Source organism: Telopea speciosissima, chromosome 2 (assembly GCF_018873765.1).
Source record: "Telopea speciosissima isolate NSW1024214 ecotype Mountain lineage chromosome 2, Tspe_v1, whole genome shotgun sequence".
In the NCBI taxonomy this organism is placed as follows: Eukaryota; Viridiplantae; Streptophyta; class Magnoliopsida; order Proteales; family Proteaceae; genus Telopea; species Telopea speciosissima.
Window position 1 is genome coordinate 61,180,608 of NC_057917.1, and position 22,232 is coordinate 61,202,839.

At 40.8% G+C, this 22,232-nt stretch overlaps 3 protein-coding genes across 4 annotated transcripts; 2 read left to right on the forward strand and 1 right to left on the reverse strand.

Annotated features, from left to right (window-relative positions):
- Positions 1–1,010: 1,010 nt before the first annotated feature.
- Positions 1,011–2,284, forward strand: LOC122650953 (uclacyanin 1-like). The gene is made up of 3 exons (XM_043844309.1): positions 1,011–1,200; positions 1,312–1,818; positions 1,923–2,284. Exons 1-3 carry the CDS (start codon positions 1,011–1,013, stop codon positions 2,282–2,284), a joined length of 1,059 nt encoding a protein of 352 aa, XP_043700244.1.
- Positions 2,285–14,221: 11,937 nt separating this feature from the next.
- LOC122650954 (proline-rich receptor-like protein kinase PERK2) lies at positions 14,222–15,392 on the forward strand. Its single transcript, XM_043844310.1, has 2 exons — positions 14,222–14,966; positions 15,055–15,392. Exons 1-2 carry the CDS (start codon positions 14,222–14,224, stop codon positions 15,390–15,392), a joined length of 1,083 nt encoding a protein of 360 aa, XP_043700245.1.
- A 4,406-nt stretch (positions 15,393–19,798) lies between these two features.
- On the reverse strand, positions 19,799–21,784 carry LOC122651536. 2 transcript variants are annotated; one of them, XM_043844950.1, is made up of 4 exons: positions 21,605–21,784; positions 21,406–21,514; positions 21,179–21,293; positions 19,799–20,988 (listed from the first exon to the last, which is right to left on the reverse strand). In XM_043844950.1, exons 1-4 carry the CDS (start codon positions 21,700–21,702, stop codon positions 20,003–20,005), a joined length of 1,308 nt encoding a protein of 435 aa, XP_043700885.1. In that variant the 5' UTR covers positions 21,703–21,784; the 3' UTR covers positions 19,799–20,002. The 2 variants fall into 2 exon arrangements, with proteins under 2 accessions (XP_043700885.1, XP_043700884.1); XM_043844949.1 differs by having other exon boundaries at positions 21,406–21,520; positions 21,602–21,784.
- Positions 21,785–22,232: the final 448 nt, after the last annotated feature.

Genomic DNA, 22,232 nt, shown 5'->3' on the forward strand with positions numbered 1-22,232 from the left:
AAAAAAACTAATCATAGTTGATCAATAAAACTAAGTCGGAAAATTTTCTTGATTAGAATAGGTAAATGTTGTGCCACAAAATTTAATTCTACATTGAAGACAAGAAATTTTCATATAAGTGGTGGCCATTCTTCACATGATACAACACATTTTAAAGTCGTATGACCAATCTTAGCAAAAACATATATATGATTATGCAGTGAAAATGTGATAATATGGTGGCATGCACTTGTACAAAGAATAACCCAAATTAAGGCCCCAACAACCTCACTATTTATCACAATGCAGATCCATCTACAGTTCAGAGCCTCTCTCTCTCTCTCTCTCTCTCTCGTGTTTGTCGTGTTTGTTTAATTTAATGAAGTGGAGATGTGACTTTATTTCTTCTTTCGATTAGATACGGAAATCTTACCGAGTCTTCGATTTCTCCTGTGCATGTGTGTGTATTTTTCAAGTTGTTTATGATCAAAGGAGAAAGGAGGACAGAAAAGCTTTTGACTTCTACGGTTAAATGAATCCTAAGGAAACATATTCGAGGATGGCAGGACTCAGGAAGGTTAAGATTTTAATGTCCACCCACGGAACCCAAACAGCTCCTGAGAACTGAACTGCACAGAGAGAGAGGGAGAGAGAGAGAGAGAGAGAGAGAAAAGGACGAGGGAACGACCAGTCAGCACTAGCCCCACGTGCCTCCGTGAGGAGTGGGTGAGTGTAGGGTCTAAAAGAACGAGAGACCGAGAGAAACGGCCCCGTCCATGGCACGGCGGCATAGGCCAATCTCCCAGAAATATATGATATGAGAACCCTTCTGTCAAGATAGGACGAAAGTTACGCCATTTGGAATTGTTTTTTTTTTTTTTCTCAAGGGACCCCACCCTTTATGATGGCCTTATAGATGAACAGAAACAGAAACCCGAAACAGGAAACAGAAGAGAGGAAGAAGTCTCACGTCAAGAGAAAGAGCAGCAGGGGTGACCTAATATCTCGAACACAACAACAGCAAGAAGAAGATGAGTAGACAAGTTGTTTGGGCGGTCGCAGCCGTTGTGGTGGCTATAACGGCTTTCCACCTGCAGTGCGCGGTGGCCAAGACAACGTATGTGGTCGGAGACAGCTTGGGTTGGACAGTCCCTCCTGGTGGTGCCGCCGTCTACTCCTCCTGGGCTTCCAACCATTCCTTCATCGTTGGCGACGTTCTACGTACTGATTTCCATCTTTACCCTCTACCTTTCCTTCAATTCCAATTCCCACTATTATGAAAAACTGATTTTTTTATTATTATTTTTTTGTTTGTTTTCGCTTGGGGGCCAGTGTTCAACTTCACCACCGGAGAGCACGACGTGGCACAAGTAACAAAAGCGGGTTACGATGCCTGCGACGAGAATGGTAGAACCATTGGTTCTATTCAAAATACCGGCCCCGCAAGTATCACTCTTTCCTCCGCTGGCCAGAATTACTTCATTTGTACTTACAATAGTCACTGCTCCCTCGGCCAAATGCTCGCCATCAACGTCACCACTACCTCCACACCTGCAACTGCTCCGGCCAACTCCGCCGCCCCGCCAGGCCCTGCTACTCCCCCTGTCACCGTCGCTGTCCCACCACTATCTGCAACGCCTCCGGCTACCCTCGCTGTCCCTCCACTAGCTGCAGCTCCTCGTATCAGCCCAGTTGTGCCACCAGTATCTAGCACCAGTTCCCAATCCAATGAAACCTACGCCGTCGGGGACAGTTTAGGCTGGACCGTCCCACCTGGTGGCGCAGCTGCCTACACTACTTGGGTTGCCGGCAAAACCTTCCTAGTCGGAGACACTCTTTGTAAGTATTACACCCTTTTCGAGCCCTTCTTTCTCCCTTCACTCCTGAATGATGGTGTTTGGTGCGTGTGAATTAAACTCAATTTCTACTAAATGTAAATGTAGTCTTCAACTTCACCACCGGAAAGCACACAGTGGCGGCAGTGACAAAGGCAGGATTCGATTCGTGCAGCAACAGTAGCATCAACGGGTCAATTATAACGACGGGTCCAGCAAAAGTGGTTTTGGAGGCGGAAGGAAAGCACTACTACATCTGCACCATCACAAGGCACTGTCAGTTGGGCCAAAAGCTTGCGCTTAATGTCACCGCAGGCACCACCTCACCGTCCCCATCTCCATCCTCATCATCATCACCGTCTCCACCAAGCTCTACACCCTCCTCCTCCTCCTCCCCCTCTAGAGTTGGCGTCACTACCTTTTCTGTTACTTTAATGACCACTACCATCTTAGTAGCTTTCTTTCTTTAAAAAAATCATAATTTTGACCGTGGATCTGAGATTTTATCCCTTACACTGGTTGCTTAAGCTTTTACATGAGGAGCTTAGAGACTCTTTACGAGTGTATGTATGTATGTATGTATATAGTGTGATTCGTTTTTATCTTATTCTGATTGAGACTCAGATTTTGGAATAAAGACTTCATTTCATCCACTAGCCTGAAGTTAAAGGAGGAGCGAGGAGCTTAGACCTTATAGTATGTATGTGTGTACACTAAGGTTACTCTAAGGTTGTGTTTGGTACGCATTCTTTGAATGCATTTTATGGCGATTTCGCATTCTCGAATGATAAAATAGTTGTTTTTATTATTCAGAAATGCAAAATCAACCTAGAATGCATTCCAAGAACTCATATCAAACACAACCTAAGGCTACATTTGGTATGCATTCTTGAAATGCATTCCAAGTTGATTTTGCTTTCTCCAAATGATTTTTAAAAAAAAAAAATTTGTTTTTATCATCCACGAAATCGACTTAGAATTCATTCCAAGAATGCATACCAAACAGAGCCTAATACCCTATAAATTTTGTTGCTATACTCCTGCTAAAAGTCTAGCAGCTAAGGAGATGGAATAATTCACTTCCCCTTTGGATTCATAAATAACCTCCTAGGTTTTAGTATTTCTAAAATACCCGTTAAGATCCCATTTCCTTGGCTGCCATCCTTGTAGCAGGAAAATTCCTACTAGAAGAATAGCAACAAAATTTCATCCACTAATACCATAGTTAGAAAGGTCGCATACAGCAAAATGGGTATTCATATGGGAAGAAATTTTGCTGCTACACTTGTAGCAAGAATGTTCTAGCTACAAGGCTGGCAGCCAAGGAAATGGGATCTTAAATGATATTTTAGAAAATACTAAAACCTAGAAGAGTATTTATGAACCCAAAGGGTAAGTGAATTACACCATTTCCTTTACTGTCAGCTTGGTAGCAGGAACATTCCTACTACAAGTGTAGCAGCAAAATTTTTTCCATTGATATGTATGAATATTACATGGATTACATGTCAATAATATATTTTAAGCATTCGGAAAAATATGTTCGACAATAATTCGAAATGCGTTTAATACATTTTTTTTATAAAAATATGGACATATATTCATTATGCAATGGGTACATCACTTACTAAAGAAATTAGTATAGTAGTAATAGCAAATAGATTATGATTTTAATTATCAAAAAGAAATCTAACAACTGAAATAAATATACTATAATAGCTGAATTTCTAATCCCCTATTACATTCTGCAATTCTTAATACTTTGAAGGAAATAACCCAAATTAAATTGCCTTACTAAAATTCTTTCCATATGTATTTATGGAGAAATGTTTCATGCGGCTGAGTATACTCTCCATGCCCAGACATAGAGGGGTGAAATTTCTGCTCCATCCCCCAAGAAAGGATGAAATGACCGCCCGCATGATGCTCTCATGCATGCTCCTATTGGCTCTTGTACGTGCAAGGGCCACACACCGCCACAGGAAATACTTCCACTATATTTATAATTTCTCCAAACCCCCTAAGAAAAAAAAATTTACATTTTTCATTTCAAGATAAAACAGAAATCGCATTTTATTACTCTTTTTACTCATGTTAACTAATGAGTAATGAGTGTACGGTTCCATTATAACTAAATATTTATATAATGGACTCATTTTTTTGTATAATTTACAAATGGATTCTTTGAGTCCCAAAATTATGGAGAAAGTTTTTCTACACCCATAGTATAGAGTCCAGCCACCATCCTAAGGTCTTAAAACACACCCGATTGGATGAAGTCGATAATACCCTCCCCTGTTGCATGATACCCTCTCATACCCATCTGAAAATCATGGTCAAGGGACTCTCCTTCATCGTGGCTTCGGAAAAATTCAGTCCCAAAATTATTACTAAAATGTAGAATTGAGGTCATTTGAACTTGGACTAAAAGAGTAAACTCTCCAACCCCCACCCCACACAAAAACATAAAGATAATTTCTGTAATATGATTACACAAACTTTAATTGTGGATGAACAAAACTAAATCTATTTCTCCTAGTGGCGCAGCCTAGACGAACAAATTGAGCTGAGAGAGAGAGAGAGAGAGAGAGAGAGGTCAAGTTGGGCTCTCTAAAGGTCCATTTTTTTAGTTTCAAAGGGGAATTTGGACCAAAACTAAGCCCATGAATGAACCTTGTGTCTGAAACTTCAGGCGAGTCCAATATGTTTAGGCTCAAGTTCGGTCGCTGGACTTGGCATAAACTTAAGGACGTGTTTGGTTGTGTAAACCAAGTGGTGGTTGCGTTGATATTGGTGAGGGGTGCACCAGTGGATCCGTTGTCCTAACAGATTAATTGTTTGGTTACCCTGAGTCTGTTAGCTGAATCTTCCTGAAAAAACTGTTTGATTACCCTGAGTCAATCAATTGGATTCAACTTGAATCTGTATGAAAAACTGTTTGGTTTCCCTGAGTCTGTCAATTGGATTCAACTTGAATTTGTATGAAAAACTGTTTAGTTTAGATAGATCCTATCAACACATTGGTTACTATATGGCTAGAATATGAAACAATTATGAAGAAATTTGCATGCAACTAATGTTTAAACTTGAATTAAAATGACAATTAATAGAGTTCATATCCAATAACTGTCCTTGTCATCCATTACATGAATAAAATATAATTAAAAAAATTCCTATAATATAAGAATGGTCCCAATATTCTGTAGCTAAAGGAATTTGTGCCTTGGTGGATTCAAACCACCATACCCTTGGAACATGCTAATGTTCCAAGGGTATGGTGAAACATATAAGAAATGATTCCAATATTCTGTAGCTAAAGGAATTTGTGCCTTGGTGGGTTCAAACTACCATACCCTTGGAACATGCTGATGTTCCAAGTGCTATACCAATTTGAGCTAAAGACCCATCAAGTAAAAGTTGGAATTTACAAAAACATGAAACTATCAAGGTTTATTGTGGGTGAGGTATACTGAAAGTGACAACAATTTCAATATTTTTGTTTCACAAACATTCTCCCCTCAACTTCCTCAAAAGGATCCTATCACAATCACTTCCTTCTCATAGATCCTTCCCACATATCACCAAAGACCTAGAAATAGGAAGAATCCTAGAACAAAACTAAATATATTTTCTAACACTCTACCCCTCCATTACCTAACAAGTTCCCTATATTTATGCAATCCAGACTCCATTTTGAATTATGGAGAGGAACAAACTTACACATTTCTCCACAAAGAAAAGGTAAATTTTGAAGGTTTTGAGAAGATACACTAGACAATTTTCAGGAGAAGGTTCTCTAATGAATAGAGGAGCACACCAATGAGTTGTGTCTTGCGATAGAATGATTTCATACATAGAAAAATAGCGATGTCATTTTATATGAGGAGGAAAGAGATACAGAGACTTCACCAAAAAAAAAGGAGAAAATTACTTGGGCACCCCCTAAACTATGGCCATTTTACTTACTATCACCAACGTTTCAAACAATTACTTGACACCCCCTTAAACTTAACGGTGTTAGTTTGTTGTTAGTGTTTAAATAAAAATATCTATTTTACCCTTATGAGTTATTCAACTAAAACTTATGAAGTTAAATGACCAACTCCGTTCTTGCTCTCTCTCTCTCTTGTCTCAGCAATACTCACCATATCTCCACCATTCCCACCAGAAATGTCGACGGAATAGCTTTATAACATCATTAAGGCTCTGATCGGAACAAATGATTTCAGAAGCTTGGCAGATGTTGCTAGAAAAAACTCCGTTTGAATAAGGAAACTTCAAACTACTTTGAACGCGATCTCGCTATCTTAAAGGAGATATTTGCCCCACACGACAAATTCACCTTCAGGAATCAACAAAGCAATAAAAGTAAAACACCGAACTCCACTTAGAGATACTGAAATGCAAGAGAGAGAGATAATTCGTTTGAACACAGAACCTCTATTTTATAGAAGTGGAGCACCTCTTCTGAATAGACATATCTATTTATTCTGTGTCCATTAGATCGATTGTCATCCGATCTAACAGTCCAGATTAAACCAAAGATGAACCCGTTCACAACAGTCATATCCTATCAAACGTGACCGTAGGATCTTCTAATCCGACGAATCTGATCATTTCAACAAGTGCTAAGTGCTAAGTGCGCCACTAACGCCTCTACTGCTCACGCCACGCGTGTGTGCCCGTCCTTGCATATACACCGTAGAATGTCTCCCTTTTCCAATTTAATTCAAGAGATAAAGAAGGTAATATAATAAATACCATTTATAATTCTTGTAGTTTTTCGATACGGGACTAAAGCACTTTTTCCAAAATAATAAATTATTTATTTAATCTCTCATTTTATTACAATCTATCTAACAGATGTTCTCTCAGTTCCACATCCATCAACCTTCCCCATGACTGCAACCTTCTTCATCCATTGGACGTGTCTCCAGCTCACTCAATCATGACTTCGACCCATCAATTATCCTCTAACCATAGCGTCCCTCAAGAACTCACCTTTCTGATCTTCAGAAGTTACCAATTGGTTCTTCGTCGTTCTAATGCACCATGCTCTTGCGCAGAGTTTCCGATCATTCTTTCAGTTTGTTTGTGCAATTTTCGCGTTCAAGATCCATTAGGAATCTCTTTGCTCGTTGATGGCTTGATTGGGCTTTAGCGCAGCAAAAGAATTGAATCAAATTAATATCTTCATTGGGTCAATGGTATGTCTTGGCATTCTTTGGTTCTGAAACCCTCATGATCTTGAGAGAGGTTTGTAAATGGTTTCTCTTTGTATCATTTTTTTTTTAATTTAGGAATTGGTTGGACAAAAAAATAAGAAAATTGAGAGAAGCCAAAAGCAAATTCCTCTAAATCATCACTCAAGGAAGAAGACAGACTTATGATTCAAGGAAGAAGACAAACCCACAAGCGTAAGTGGAAAGAAAAAAGGAAAAAGAGGAAGAAAAAAAACAGAACACGGAAGCAATTTTTACGGCTTCCCTTGCTGTAATGCCAAGATCCGCAGATCATTAATAAAATTCCAAAACAGAAACGGCAAAAATGGAAGAAGAAGAAGAAGGGGGTAAATCTGTCACTTTAGCATCCTTTAAGGGTAGTTTAGGCATTTACAAAATATGTAACCGTCGTAACAGTGACTGACTAATGGATAGGGTTACTTGAAAATAATGGTAAACTGTAGGGATGTTTAAATAATTGTTTGAAAAATTGGAGAGAATAAGTTAAATGGCCATAATGTAAGGGGTGTCCAAGTAATTTTTTCAAAAAAATAAAAACAAAATAAATAGACAAAGAGAAGCTTCTATCGGAATCCGGATCAACTATCTACATGGGGATGGGTGGGGACAGATCTGACCCCTCCATGAGGGTGTGGTTCCCACCCATCCCCATGTGGGTAGCAGATCTGAATTCATTCTAGCATACCCTTTCCAAGCAGGTTAGAGAACTTTTTCCTTTTGTTTTTCTAAGTAGAACAATTGACACGCCATTTACGTTGTCCTATTCAATCTTTGTGTTGAATCCTTCCCACCCCTCCAATGCTGGTTGGTCCTTTCTCTAGAAGGAATTCTTAATAATAAGAAGGGAGAGGGTTCCCCACACCACCAATGTAGGAAAAATCCCCCATGTCACATCAAAGACAATACGAAGAATGCTATCACTTACATAGACCCATATGATCAGGGGAAGAGAATGGAGAGGGGAAAACAATGTGAGGCTCTCTATGGTACATAAGACACTTTTTCCCTACTTGAAATTCTTTATCCATGGTAAGGTTCGAAGCCTAAAACTTGTGCTTTTACAGGGTTTATATAGTAAATAGATGCCATAATGGCAATGTGGGTTGCTTATCTACACAAACAACTAAGCTGTAACATGCCCCAGAATAGATCGGGTAATATTACGGATCCGGCTCCTCTCTAGGGAGCCCAGCGCCCCGGGAGTGCCCATGGGGGCATCCAAGGGCTGGGCTGGGCTGTGCCGCACACATCCTGGCACACACCCAATCAGCCAATGGGATGTGGGCTGGGCAAAGCCCAAAGGCTGGATGCCCCCTGGGCACTCCCTGGGCTTTGGGCTCCCTGGAGAGGAGCTCAATCCTAATATTACCCATACGGTAGGGGGTGTCAAAGTGTGAATGATGAATCCGAAATCACACCAATAAGGAAAGTTCGGTTCGGTTTTGGGTTGTATTGATTTTTTATTTGGGTCAGTTTCGGTTTTGGCTTGATTTAATATACATATTTATACAAAATTATGGGGCAGGGGGAAATCTGATTTTTTAATGGGTTTTGGGTTCTTATGTGGGTAGTTCCGTTTGGTTTTGGTTTCGATCCAAGTTTTGAGCCGGCTTCAGGTTCTCTTTCAACTTTTGTTGAGGTTTGTTTCGATTTCAGAATCGTAATACCCCAATCCGAAAGGATCTTCATCCCCTCAATTTGCCTGCCCCTCAATTTTCTCAATTCCATCTAATAAGAGGGTGGAAATGATCACCCTATCCCCTACCTGAACACACTGCCCGGAATGAAATCCACCTCACGCTATTAGAGGGAATTGAGAAAATTGACGGACAGAAAAATTGAGGTGATACTTTTCCACACCATTTATGGCAGGACTCTAAACTAACATAGTAACATATCAACGATTTTTTTTATTTTTTATTTATTTTTGGTAAGACATATCAGCGATTGAGGGAATGATCTAGATTGGACATATATCAATTAATTTGCAGACTCAAATTCAATAAAATATCCCCATGAACAACCCATGTGGAATGTGTCCAATCATATTCTCTTTTGAATTGATCAAACTCCCATTGTATATTGTACCCAATATGTTGCAATCTTTCCTATCTTTATCGCTCATTTTAAATGCCACATATGCTTAAGATCATTAGACCAAAGTAGTCGGAGTTTTTTTTAGATTGAGAAAAGTTCTCAAACTCTGGCTATAAATTAAGAATAAAGACTTATTTACATTGCCTACATAGAATTGACTTAATAAAGTAGTAGGGGGACCTCATGTCTCCAATTGTATTAGAGTTGTAAAGTCTTAGAGAAATTCCCCTGATGATGTACACACGGTTTAAATCCTATAGTAAATAATGGCTATATATATATACATATATATATGGGAGAGTGTTCTTTGCGTCGGGGGGCAGGCTGCGCCTAGACACATGGGGGTGGGCGCAATGACCACCCTACCCCCCTGAATGACAAGCCCATGTGTCTGGGTACAACCTGCGTTGCGACACAGAAAACATGAGCCATATATATATATACCCTAGCTAGTTTGCCCTCACCTCACTCCCAAATAAAAAATTGAGATACTCTCCGTAACCTAAGCATGGTTACGTAGTTGTAGCCATTTGACATGGATTAAATACAAGCCAATTATATGAGTGCCATTTTTTATTTTTTTTTTTTTTGGGGGGGTGTTAAGATATGAGTGTCTGAATGACACCATTTTTTGAATTGGACATCTTTTAATTATTCTTTATTTTACTCTAAAAGTCTTTGAGTGAAAACAGACAAAGCAAAACCGACGAATTGATGAACATGTTCTAATAAGAAAAGAAATGGAAAAACCTGGCACAAATTTAGTTCAGGTTTAACTCTAAAGTCAAGTAAAGAATAAAGAAATTTAAGGCTTTTGCACTAGATTGGTTCGTCTGGGGTACTATCACACTGTAATACTGTACAGACTTAAGATTACATATGTTGATGAGTGCACCACACTTAAGAATTCATCCGTCTACCCAACACCTAAAAGGATAAAAAGATGGTACTGCCCATATTTTTATGATTGAATTCTTAAGTGTGCATGGTCTATTGGGCAGTGCATTACACTGGAGAAGATGAAAGCAGAGGTAAAGTAAAAACTATCGATTGGTATTTCAGATTAATACCAATCCCATACCAATACCCATCTTTAAGACACAAAGAGGGTAAAAAAGTATGGAAAAAAGTATGCACAGTCTCTTACCCTAATACAAAATTTCAAATTGCAAAGTCTCTCTCTGTGTCATGTTTGTTTAATTTATTAATGTATAGGGTCACGTTTATGATTTTTATATCCTCCATTCCAATTAAAATTACTATAATTAGATACGAAAATAGAATATTCAATAGATCCCATTTTTTCCAGGTCTTGGGTTTCCCTTTGCATGTGTTTGCCTTTTTTTTTTTTTGTAAATTGTTTCGGTAGCGATCCAAGAAAACCCAACAAATAATCTCTTGACTTCAAGGGTTGAATGAGTCCAAAGCATTGAACAGCTCCGGAGAACTGCTGAGACATATTGAGAGAGAGAGAGAGTGTGTGTGTGTGTTGTGTAAATCGTGGTTCATGAAATATGAGGGTACTAGAAAGAACAAGTCAGCAGTGGCCCCACGCGCATTCCTGAGGACTTGAGGCGACCGAGTTTCGAAATAATAACCAAATTTGAATAACTGAAATCAAATCGGATTATATATTTATGGGGAGAATGTCCTCTCTGCTGTAGTGCAGTTTGCAATCAGACACATGGGCAGTATGTGTAGGGGGACAAGGTGGTCATTGTGCCCACCCCCATGTGCTTGGGTGCAGGCTATGCTGCGGCACAGAGAACTACATACCATATTTATATTTCCACTATATAGATATTGGGTATATAAAATTGGAGAAACGATCACACTCTAAGCATGAATCCCATGACACAACCACTTTGGATATGAACACTTTGTCTCATGGAGTCATGGGACTTCCACCTTTTCATAGGGCAAGGCAGTAATTTTCTAAGGCAATTAGGCGATTATGTATCTAAGTGGTGGAGTCAAACCTAAAGTACGATCGGTTAGCATTCTTAAACCCATAATTTTGTTACCAAAATATTAAAGTGAGAAGTTATAACTTTTCCCCTTTTGTATTACTTTAAAAAATTATTTAAAATAGAGAAAAAAAATTTTCAAAATCATTTAAAAATGATTTGTCTTTTTTTATTTTTGTTTGGTAAACTAAAAGTGACTTCTCTTTTCTTTTTTTTCTTTTTTTTTTTTTTTTTTTTTTTTTTGGTAGAAACTAAAAGTGACTTGTCATTAGGTTATAAATAAGCATATGAAACGTGGGGATTATCATCATTTGAAAAAAAGAAGAAGCAAGGTTATGCTTTTTTTCTTCCCAGCAATTATGGTTATAACAAGATTTTTCCATAAATATTCAAAAAAAAAATGAATTATTCTTATCACAAAGGTCTGTTACTTTTTCAAATGCCACAAAGAATTTATCTTGTCACAAGGACAAGTGATGTTTTCATTTTGAGCATTCGATATATAAAGAAGACATGGTCTAGATCATTTTGTTAAAATGGGAACGGCACAATTTTATTTTATTTTTACTTAGTACAATGTATTTAAAATGGCATAGAATAAAAACAGAAATGTCAAGAAATACGATCAATCATTTCAAAAACAGAAAATGATATGATAAAGAAATGACGTTTAGAACACGTTTTAACTAACTATGGTTAAGATTAGTCACATGTCAAATATCAAACCCTTAATCAATCAAATATCCCATTTTGCATTGGCACACATCTCGTGTATGTCCATGAACGTATACCAATACTCTGGTCATTACTTTGCACTCTTCCAACTCTGAATGGAATAGACAGTTTAGATTAAAAAAAAAAAGAGAGGGGGTCGTTGTAGGTTACATGGATCCTATACCAATAGGGGCCAATGAGTGTGTGTGTGAAAGCATCTAACAAGGGTGGGAATTTTCATTTCATGGGAATAGAACAATCATTTCGTCTTTCCTATGCCTGGGCGCAGGCGCCACACAACTTGGCAGCCATTTTCCAAAATAAAACAAAAAGTATGACGATTTATCTTGAAGTTTTCAAAATTTTCACTTTCATTTGTTACATGGATAATTATCCTAAAAGATGTATAAAAGTAAGGATTCGACTCCTCTACTTCCACCTACCCGGTACTGTTGTGCGCCCCCACACACAAGCTCGATGAAAAGTACCACCTTACCCCCGCTTGGGCAAGGCGCTCTGGCAGGGGTAAGGCGGTACATTTCATCTTATTTGTGTGTGGGGCACCACAGCAGTAGGGCCAGGCGGAAGTAGAGGAGTTGAATTGACAAAAGTAATGACAGTTACTTGTTACTAAAATGATGAATTTTGAAGTCTTAAGTTGTAGCCTTCTTCTTATTGCCCCTTGTCTTAACTTCTTTTATATTTCAGGGGAGCAAAATAACTTTGTTGATTCCTTAACAAGGAAGGCATTGTCCGTAACGGGTTCGACAGTTTGACCAGATTTTGATCCATGGTTATGAACCTGTGTTCGATTCCACCCATTTGTACTACACGTTAAACCAAATAAAGTACTTCTACCCGAAAAAGGGTCACACACTGAAGAAATTCTTTGTTCACCGCTCGATTGTCCATTTACATAACTCTTGTTTTTTGGTAAATTCCATTTACATAACTCGAAAAAGAAAAAATCAAAAACTCCGTCCACAGCAAATGAAAATCTCGCAGAAAGCCCAATCCTTTGGCTCAAGAAAGGGAAAATTATAACAGGTTCCCACGTCTGCATCATTGAGTTTTAATTTTCGAGGGCGACCCTGAGACATTCACGAATTTCACGCTAGTGAGAGGGAAGGATTTCTAGTAGGGATGTAAATGGATATTCGTAAATTCGTATTCGATCCGCATTCGTATCTGTTTAGGAGAATTCGAATTCATCCGAAACTAATCGGATACGAATATGATAATCCCCCTATCCGATCGATTATTATCCGATTCATTTAGCAGTCCAACGGTAATAAAATATCTAAAATATAACTATGTGTCTGTCTATCCTTTTAAGTTACCTTATTGGATTTTGTTATCTTATTTTTATAAATTTATAAGTTAAGATAATGTGATTCTTTTTCTAGATTTGTTATTGATTTATATATATTATTTTATGCAATGTGTTACATGGAATTACATATCTATTAAAAAATCAAAAGTAAAAAACATAAGAGAATAAAAGACTAAGAAGAGTAGAAGAAATGGTAATACCTGAACTCTCAAGTTTCAATCCTAACCTTCATCATAAAAACAGTAAATATGTCAACGGATAGTCGAAAAATCGTATTCAATCTGTATTCATATCCATTTAGGAGAACCTGTATTCAAAAAATCATTATCCGAAAATTATTCGAATCCGTCCGAATACCGATAGGATATTATCCGAATCCGTCCGAATATAAACGGATACGAATATGATAATGCCACTATCCGACCGAATTCGATCCGATTACATCCCTAATTTCGAGTCTTTCGACACTTTCGAGGCAAAAGCCTGAATCTTATTTTATCGGAATGCCCTCACAACACCACCACCCAGCCCTTTTTCTATAACCAAATAGAGAAACAACGCTATCCAGGCGTGTGCGATGTACGTGCCCCTGCCCCTAGACACAGGGGTGGATGAAATGACCATCACACCCTCATGAAAAAACAGAATTTTTCAGGGGTAAATGGTTAATGACCATCACACCCTCATGGAAAGACAGAATATTTCATGGGTAGACAGTCATTTCGTCCACCCCTGTGCCTAGGGGCTGGAGCAGCGTAACCCACACGCGCAGGTAGCAATAATAATAATGGGCAAAAGCTCCACGCGATCAGGCAACGTTCATATGGCAACCATATATCTATATAAAGGAAGCAACGATAGACGACTAAGACGAGACGACCCCACCCCTCTCCCGTTAGTTTTACTCTCTCGCTGACGCTCACCCATCACTGATTTACTCGGAAAGAGAAAAACAGACTCAAGAGAGAGAGAGGGAGGGAGGGAGGGAGGGAGGGAGGGAGTCACTCGCGAAGAGACCAGCAGCAGAGCCTGTCGTAGAAGAAGAAGACGACGATGGGTAGGCAGGTTGATTGGGCGGTCACAGTTGTTGTGGTTATAGCTTCTCTTAATCTGCAGTACGCCATCAGCCAAATACCTCCATCACTACCTTCTTCTTCTCCGGTCAATGCTGCTATTCCTCCTCCTCCATCACTACCTTCCACTACCCCCGTCACCGCTGCGATTCCTCCTCCTCCATCACTACCATCGACTGCTCCTGTAACCGCTTCTATTCCTCCTCCTCCATCAGTACCTTTCAGTACTCCCGTCACCACTGCTATTCCTCCTCCTCCATCAATACCTTCGACTCCCGTCAACGCTGCTATCCCTCCTCCTCCATCAATACCTTCGACTCCTCCCGTCAGCGCTGCTATCCCTCCTCCTCCATCACTACCTTCCACTCCTCCGGTCAGCACTACTGCTCCTCCAGTCCCTTCTACTCCTCCTCTCAACTCCGCCGCCCCTCCCCTACCTGCTACTCCTCCTGTCTCCCTGACTGCCCCACCACTAGCTCCCGCTCCTCCGGTTAACCTCTCTGTCCCGCCTCTAGCTGCAGTTCCTCCGGTTAGCCTCTCTGTCCCGCCACTACCTTCAGTACCTTCTATCAGCCCAAGTGTCCCACCAGTTACTAGCAACCGTTCCCAATCCCCTGTGACCTACACCGTCGGAGACACCTTGGGATGGACCGTCCCTCCTGGTGGCGCCGCTGCCTACACCGCTTGGGCTGCTGGAAAGACCTTTTTCGTCGGAGACACTCTTTGTAAGTGTATTTAATCCCTTCTCTCTTCTGGTGATTGATTGGGTTTGGTGCTTGTGATTCAATTAACTCAATTTCAACGATATTGCAGTGTTCAACTTCACCACAGGGAACCACGATGTGGCGATTGTAACAACATCAGGATTCGATTCTTGCAGCAACAGTAGTATCATCGGGTCTCTTATAACGACCGGCCCAGCAAAAGTGGTTTTAGATACGGAAGGAGAGAAATACTACATCTGCACCTTCACAAGGCACTGCCAGTTGGGTCAAAAGCTTTCGATTAACGTCACCGGCACCGCTTCGCCGCCCAGCGCCCCAACCCCATCCTCACCATCTCCGCCCAACTCTGCACACAACTCTAGAATTGGAATCACCGGCTTCTCTATTACCTTATTGACCACAACCATCTTAGCTTTTATTCTTTAGATGCAAGATTTTATCCCATACACACTTCTTACTACCATTTGTGAGTGTCTGTATGTGTGTATGTATGTATACAGTGTGATTCATTTGATATGATTCTGATTGATCAGCCACAGATTTTGAAATTATGAATAAAAAAAAGACTTCATTTCATTCACTGCTCTACGGTTCAATCAGTTCATGTTTGTGTTAGTGGATGATCTAAGCTTCCGTGAGGGAGTTGTTTATGGATCCCAAGAAGAAGAAGAAGAAGAAGAATTGGTCATGAACCTCTAAAGTCTCACTTAATTTGTGTGTCAATTGACCACAATACTTGTGCCTTCATATTTCAATGACGACTAATTTGCCATCTTCCTATTTCAATGACCACAATACTAGAACTACCAATTAACTACGACCTTTATTCTACCAAATTGAAAACTTTATATGTTTGTACTTCCTGGAACTTGTAGTTGTTAGTGGGCGCTAGTCTAAATCGACTGGCGACTTGGGTTCAACTCCACTTATCTGCTTGGAGTCACTCATCTTGGATTTAATTCGTTTTTCACTTAAATCTTTGAATGATCCGGTCTTGTGATTGTGGGGTTTGCAAGATTTAGATCCTCTACTACCAAGCTGTCCGGCAAGACAATGTAGCCAACACACGGTGAGGTGCACAATATCCGCCTTACCCCTGTCCGAGCACCTTGCCCGAGTGGGGGTAAGGCGGATATTGCACGCCTCACCTTATCTTAACAGCACAGTCTTATCGGGCAGCTCGACAGTAGAGGATCCAAATTGGGGTTTGCTTGGGCTTGAGGGAGTAGTGTATACCATCGTTAGCACACTAAAAAAAAAGTGGGCCTTACCAGTCTGGCTCTCCCACTACAACGAAAAAAGACACTTCTTAGTTTGATATGGGAAAAAGATCCTCTCCAATTCAAACTACCTATCCAACCGCAGGGAGGATCTAAACACACATCCCAATACCTGGGGAAGAGGAGTTAGATGCCCAAGTAGTTAGAAAGGATCTAAATTCAAATCTTCTACTGCCAAGCTGCACAGCTGGACTGTGCTGCCCAAACATAGTGAGGCGCGCAATGATCGCCTTACCCCCACTCAGACAAGGCATTCGAGCAGGGGTAAGGCAGTCATTGCATGCCCCGCCGTGTCTAAACAGCAAGGTCATGCCGGGCAGCTCGACAGGAGAGGATCCAAATTCCGCACTCGAGAATTAGGGTCACCGGCTTCTCTGTTACCTTGTTGACCACTACCATCTTCGCTTTCATTCTTTAGATGATAATTTTGACTCTGAATGCTTTGACTTTATTATATAAACAGGAGGAATATTAGAGTTAGAGTATATTATTGTGTTATGTAACGCTATGGGTGGATTGTGAATTGTGATGATACAAAAACGGGACTTCCTTTTACCGGAAAAAAAAAAAAAGGGGGGGACTTCCTAGGAAGGAAAATCCTCTGCATCGCACGTTGAGGGATTATATACCTTCCAACGTTAATAATGTGATTCCATCATCTTATGGGCATCCGCATTGGGGAGATTTCTCGGGGCCCAGCCCAATCATAACTAGCTCAGTACATGACAAGGTATCTAAGAATAATATATTTTGTTTTATTTCCTAATCAAAACCCAAACAGTCCAGCTCCAGCCCAAGCAGGTGAGCCGCAAGCCTGTCTGTAACCACTGCAGATTCCCAGCTCCCAACCACTAAACCCCAGCCCAAGCAAAGGTCTAATCTACCCTGATGACAACAGGCGGCTTCGTAAGCCCAGTCCAACTTTAAGATGGGCTTGAACCTCAAATCCGATGAAGTTTTTGATAGAGCGCATTACCATCCCTCCTAAAACTAGGGCCACACGGCCCACACCTAGAATTGATATATCCGAGCCCAGGAAGTAAAGACAATTTACCAGCCCACAGGTGCCAGTACTACACTACGTATTGCTCATATGGTTCATTAATGTTATAAAACCTTTCCTTTTTATCCATTTTAAAGAAGAAATTTTAGATTTTGAAGACTGAAAATAGGGCTTGGGAGGGAACAGGTGCAGTATACAATATAATTATATATTTCTGGATGCATACTCTTACATCTAATAAGTAGAGATTTGATCCATGTGAAGAGATGATGTGGCAATTCCAAGTGTAGATTAGCTAAGGGGTTCATTTCGCACGTGATAAATTTGTATTAATATCAGCCTCCTAAATCAATGTACAATAAGGAGAAGTAATAATAATGACTCTAGATGTATGTATTTTTCCTTCACCCACCGCCGAGGGGAACTTCAGGACAAGATTGCTTCACTGTAAGTAGAATCTGAGGGCATCCTATAATTTTCCATTCCATTAACTTCAAACTCCTTTTTAGACCACTTGTCCAACTGGGCTAAATCTTGACCTATCAAATGGAAGTGGGTTTCTCTCACATGGACCCATCCATACTCTGATGTGGCAAGTCATAACAGTTTCCAAAATGGATCTTTATCCTCTAAGGTTCCCTGTCCGATACAGTTCGTTCGGTTCCTCTCATAGGGGCGTAGAAATGATGACCTTACCCCCTACCCGAACACACTACCCGGGTGGGATCCACCCCACTCTTATTAGAGGCACTAGGGAGGCACTAGGGAACTGTACCAGGCAGAGAACCTGAGGATAATTTTTCATCCCATTTGCATCACTTCTTTCACACAACTAATTCAAGGTAAAAAGGCACGTCCAGGAGTGCAGGCCCTATGCCCATACACAAGATAGAGCAAAATGATCGACCTACTCAACCACCCCCCCCCCCAAAATGAAACATGGAAATCTCACCACTGTTGATGCTTCCATGTGAGCATTGGTCCCGCGCTGGTGCAGGGGCCATGCTCCTAGACAGAGAAGGGGTTCTTCTAATTCTATAATGGGAGACTGTTCTCTATGCCGCAACACAGTCTGCCGCCCAGGCACATAGGTATCCTGTAGGGGGGGGCAGCGTGGTCATTGCGCCCACCTCCACGTGCCTGGGCGCAAGCTGCGCTGTGGCACAGAGAACAGTGCCCTTCAATTATAATATCTCAACCCAATAAGAAAAATCAATCCCTTCAGTAAAAACTACACATTGGTAGGTGCATCTTGAGCAGTTGAGCCTACACTCCTAACCAAAGGTAGGTGTCGGATGAGCCTCCACCTAAAAAGTCAAATCAAGGACCCCCATCAAGCAAATCACATGTCATTGTTTTGGCTATAGTCATTAAAAGGAACTTCTGTACTACATCAGAAGTTATTACAGAACCTATGAACTAATAAGGTCCAGGCTGAATTCACCACTCTTTCATAATCAGAAACTACAATGGCACTTATCTATATAATATAGAATCATATACCGTAAATAGAGATTTTATCAAACAAACTCCAACTTCCCATCAATGTTCTTTTAAACATGTGGAAGCAGATCCTTCAAACAAAGGCAGATACAAGAGAAACACCAAAAACAAGCACAACAACACTAGTCATACCAGAATCCTGAAAGAAAAGGCTTTTCTAGCTTGAAATTTTCTTGTGCAATGAGGTATTGCACCATCCAAAAAGGAAAATAGATGATCTAGACGGCACGTGCTCAAAACCTCACATTAAGGATCAGAAATGAGACTGAATCACATCAAAGCAGGAGGTAGACTAGGAAATCTCATAAGCTTAATCATATTTCCCCAACAACATTCTATTTCTAACTCAAAAATTTTGAGCCTCGCGCTAACAGTACTTAATTGTTAAGGCAAGACCTGCAAAACTTCATGCCACCAACCACTTCTGCAGAACTATAGCTTACAACAACTCAGCCTTATCCCAACTGAATGGGGTCGGCTACATGTATCCTTGCAGAGTTATAACTTAAGCAATAAAAATAAAGCATCGAATTCAAATACTTGATCTGATTGCTTCACTCTCCCCCTTCCATTGAACATGTAATGCTTCACATATTATGTTTCATTATACATATTATGTACATCGGCTTGTCTTTTATTCTAATGTTGCAGTTGAAGATGTATAGTTTTTAGGTTCACAGGCTCAGTGTTACTGTAATGCTATGGAAGCAGGTACCATACCCGGCACACCCCACCTGAAAGGGCTTTGAACAGACTAACCGGAAAGTTTCCAAAAAAGCAAAAGATAGGAAGAGGGACTTGCCAGGAAAGAAAGGGGAAAAAACAAGAACCAACTTCACTCTCTCACTCACCCTTCACACACAAATTTTGTTTGCATACACTGTACACTACGTTTATTCCAAAATACAAAGTGCCAAAGTCATTTGGACGTACAGCCTTAAGGTTCTAAAGGTGTTAAGTGTTCCTATGACAGTGGTCAGCAGTAAGTACAGCTTAAGGTTCTAAAGCTATCAACTGTTTCTATGATACAACATTCTGTTCTGATGTAAATGGTCTGTTCATAAGTTAGTAATACTAGTTTGTCAGCAACTTAGTGTTCAAACTCAGAATCCCTATTTACTCTTCACATTCCTGCCCTGATGCTCATACTCAAGACTAGAACATAGAATAAGATTGAAAAAAGGCCCCGAAGGCAAATTTACTGAGCCACATCAAAATTTGAACAAATATAAACTACAGGAAAAGATTTCCTACAAGCCTGGCTTCTTTAATCTTGCAAGAAACTCGTTGGATGGAAATTTTGGTTGTTTGTGAATGTTACCATCCCCAGCAGAGTCACTAACAGGAGCCTTTCGCTTCCTATCAATTGCTTCTGCATTCAGACCTTCACCCTCAGAACTCAATTTACTTGAGCAGAATTCCAAGGGGTCATCAGGATTATCTCTGAAAAGGAAACAAAGTTCTTTACCCATTTGTGGAGATTGATCATTGGCCTTGCTCCCTTCTCGCGAACTACTGGAACCAACATCTTCAACCTGATGAGGCCATTCATTTTCCACTCTTGTATCAGAAGCCGGTGGACCTAGCCGCAAGTATAGATCACACTCAATCTGAGGTCGTTTCTCAGATTTGCCCTTGAACTCTGATTGAGTAGTTCTGTCTGAAGCATTTACACCAGCTTCACAGGAAAAGTGATACTCCAACACAGGCATTGCAACAGGCTCCACAGAGGACTGAACGCAAGGTATACCAACAACCGTTTCATGGTCTGACTTTTGGGGAACTTGGACTTGCAAGCTTAATTGGGGCTTCCTACTCTGAAGAGGAGTGCCATAACACAGTGGGCTAACACGACCTAAATTTGATGAGGGGGAAGCAGGAATCGGTAAGGGTTGGTTAAGGCCAGTTGAAGGAAAGTTCTCAGAGGAAAGGGGGAATTCATGGGTGGAGGTTGGGTTACTGTCAGGAGTGACGGGACTACTAGATTTTGAGCGTATGCCAGTTGAATTCAAGGTTATGGGTCTTGTGAAGGTGGAGTAGCGGGGGATTAGCTGCGGACTGTTGGTTCGGTTGCCTGATTGGAGAGGCAGTGACCCTTCATGGGTCGTTTTGTCCGGAACTCTGAGATTGGCAGAGTTGGGTTGATCTTGCGCGCTGGGGTTCAGGTAAGACCTCGGGTTACTGTGCCGTTGGCTCCGCGATGCTCTTCTCGGAATGCAACCCAGGTTAAGGGCGGCTGACCAAAATAGGGAGAAAACGAGAGACAGACGAATTACACACTGAGTACCTCCTTTTCAAAATACCGTCTGTTTGCAAAAGATTTCAAGACTAAGCCAAAATATTCCCACAGGGACAGCAATCTCACAGAGTTGGAGAAACAAACAAGAACACTAAGAAGGAAGAAAGCCAAGAACGAGGTCTTGTACCTTCGATGCAAGGCTGCAGATATTCTCCCGTCTCACTGCCCTCGTCCCTTCGTATGATCGTGTTAATGGCATCATTCACCCGGTCCCAGAGCGTGTTGAGATCCATGTACTCCGCCTAGAGCAAGGGGGAAAACATCAGAATGACGACTGAAACGTAAACGAGATACCCAATAATAACTCTGAATCCAAAACCCACAAGAGATTAAAGAGCAACGAGTAAAAAATACCTCAGAATTGGCCTTGGAGTACATGATTTCCTCTGCTTTAAAAACAACGATAGGTAGCTTCTCCTGCCATTCCTTGTTTCTCTTAGTAGCAGGGCTATGGATCTCATTGGCGACCCTAATCAAACAGATGGCATATACTGAGAAACTCAAACGAAGAGAGAAGAAAGAGTAGGGTGAAAAGAAGGAATAAGCAGACCTAAGTATCTCTCGAATGAGAAATCCTCTCATGGGTTGGTGCCTATCACTGTGCCAAGCCCTCCTGACGCACTCATAAGGCCTTGGGCCTGGTCTCGGCATCTTCAGTAGTTACAGTTCTTGCTCAATAACAACTTCTGGTTGCTCGATTGTCTCAAGCTCTTATGTCCTGTTTAATTCAGTCCCCCCACATGGGGTATCCTTTGCTGGACTAAAGCAGTGAGAGTCCAGACCCCAGAAAGTTCAGATTGAAGCAGTTGCAGCGGTAGCGCATTAGGTAGGTGGAGATTGGGGAAAGAAAGAAAGAAAGCTAAAAAGAAAGAGACTCAGAGAGATAGAGAGAGGGATTGGGTGGGTAGGGGCCTGGGGGTGAGTGGTGAGGTAGAGTTGTGCTTTTATTTTCTTGTTCGCTTTGGGGGTTTTGCCTTTTCTCTTCTGTCCTTTCGACTCAATAATTTTAAAGGCTTTGTGTTGTGTCCCCCACACATCCACATGCCTGCGCCCCTGCGGGGACTGGATTTCTCAATGCCCTTTCACTCTCTCTTTCCCCTGCCATTCAATAAAATTTCATTTTTGAGACAGTTTCAGCATCATCATCATCTACATCTATCTAGTCACTGTCGGTGCAACCT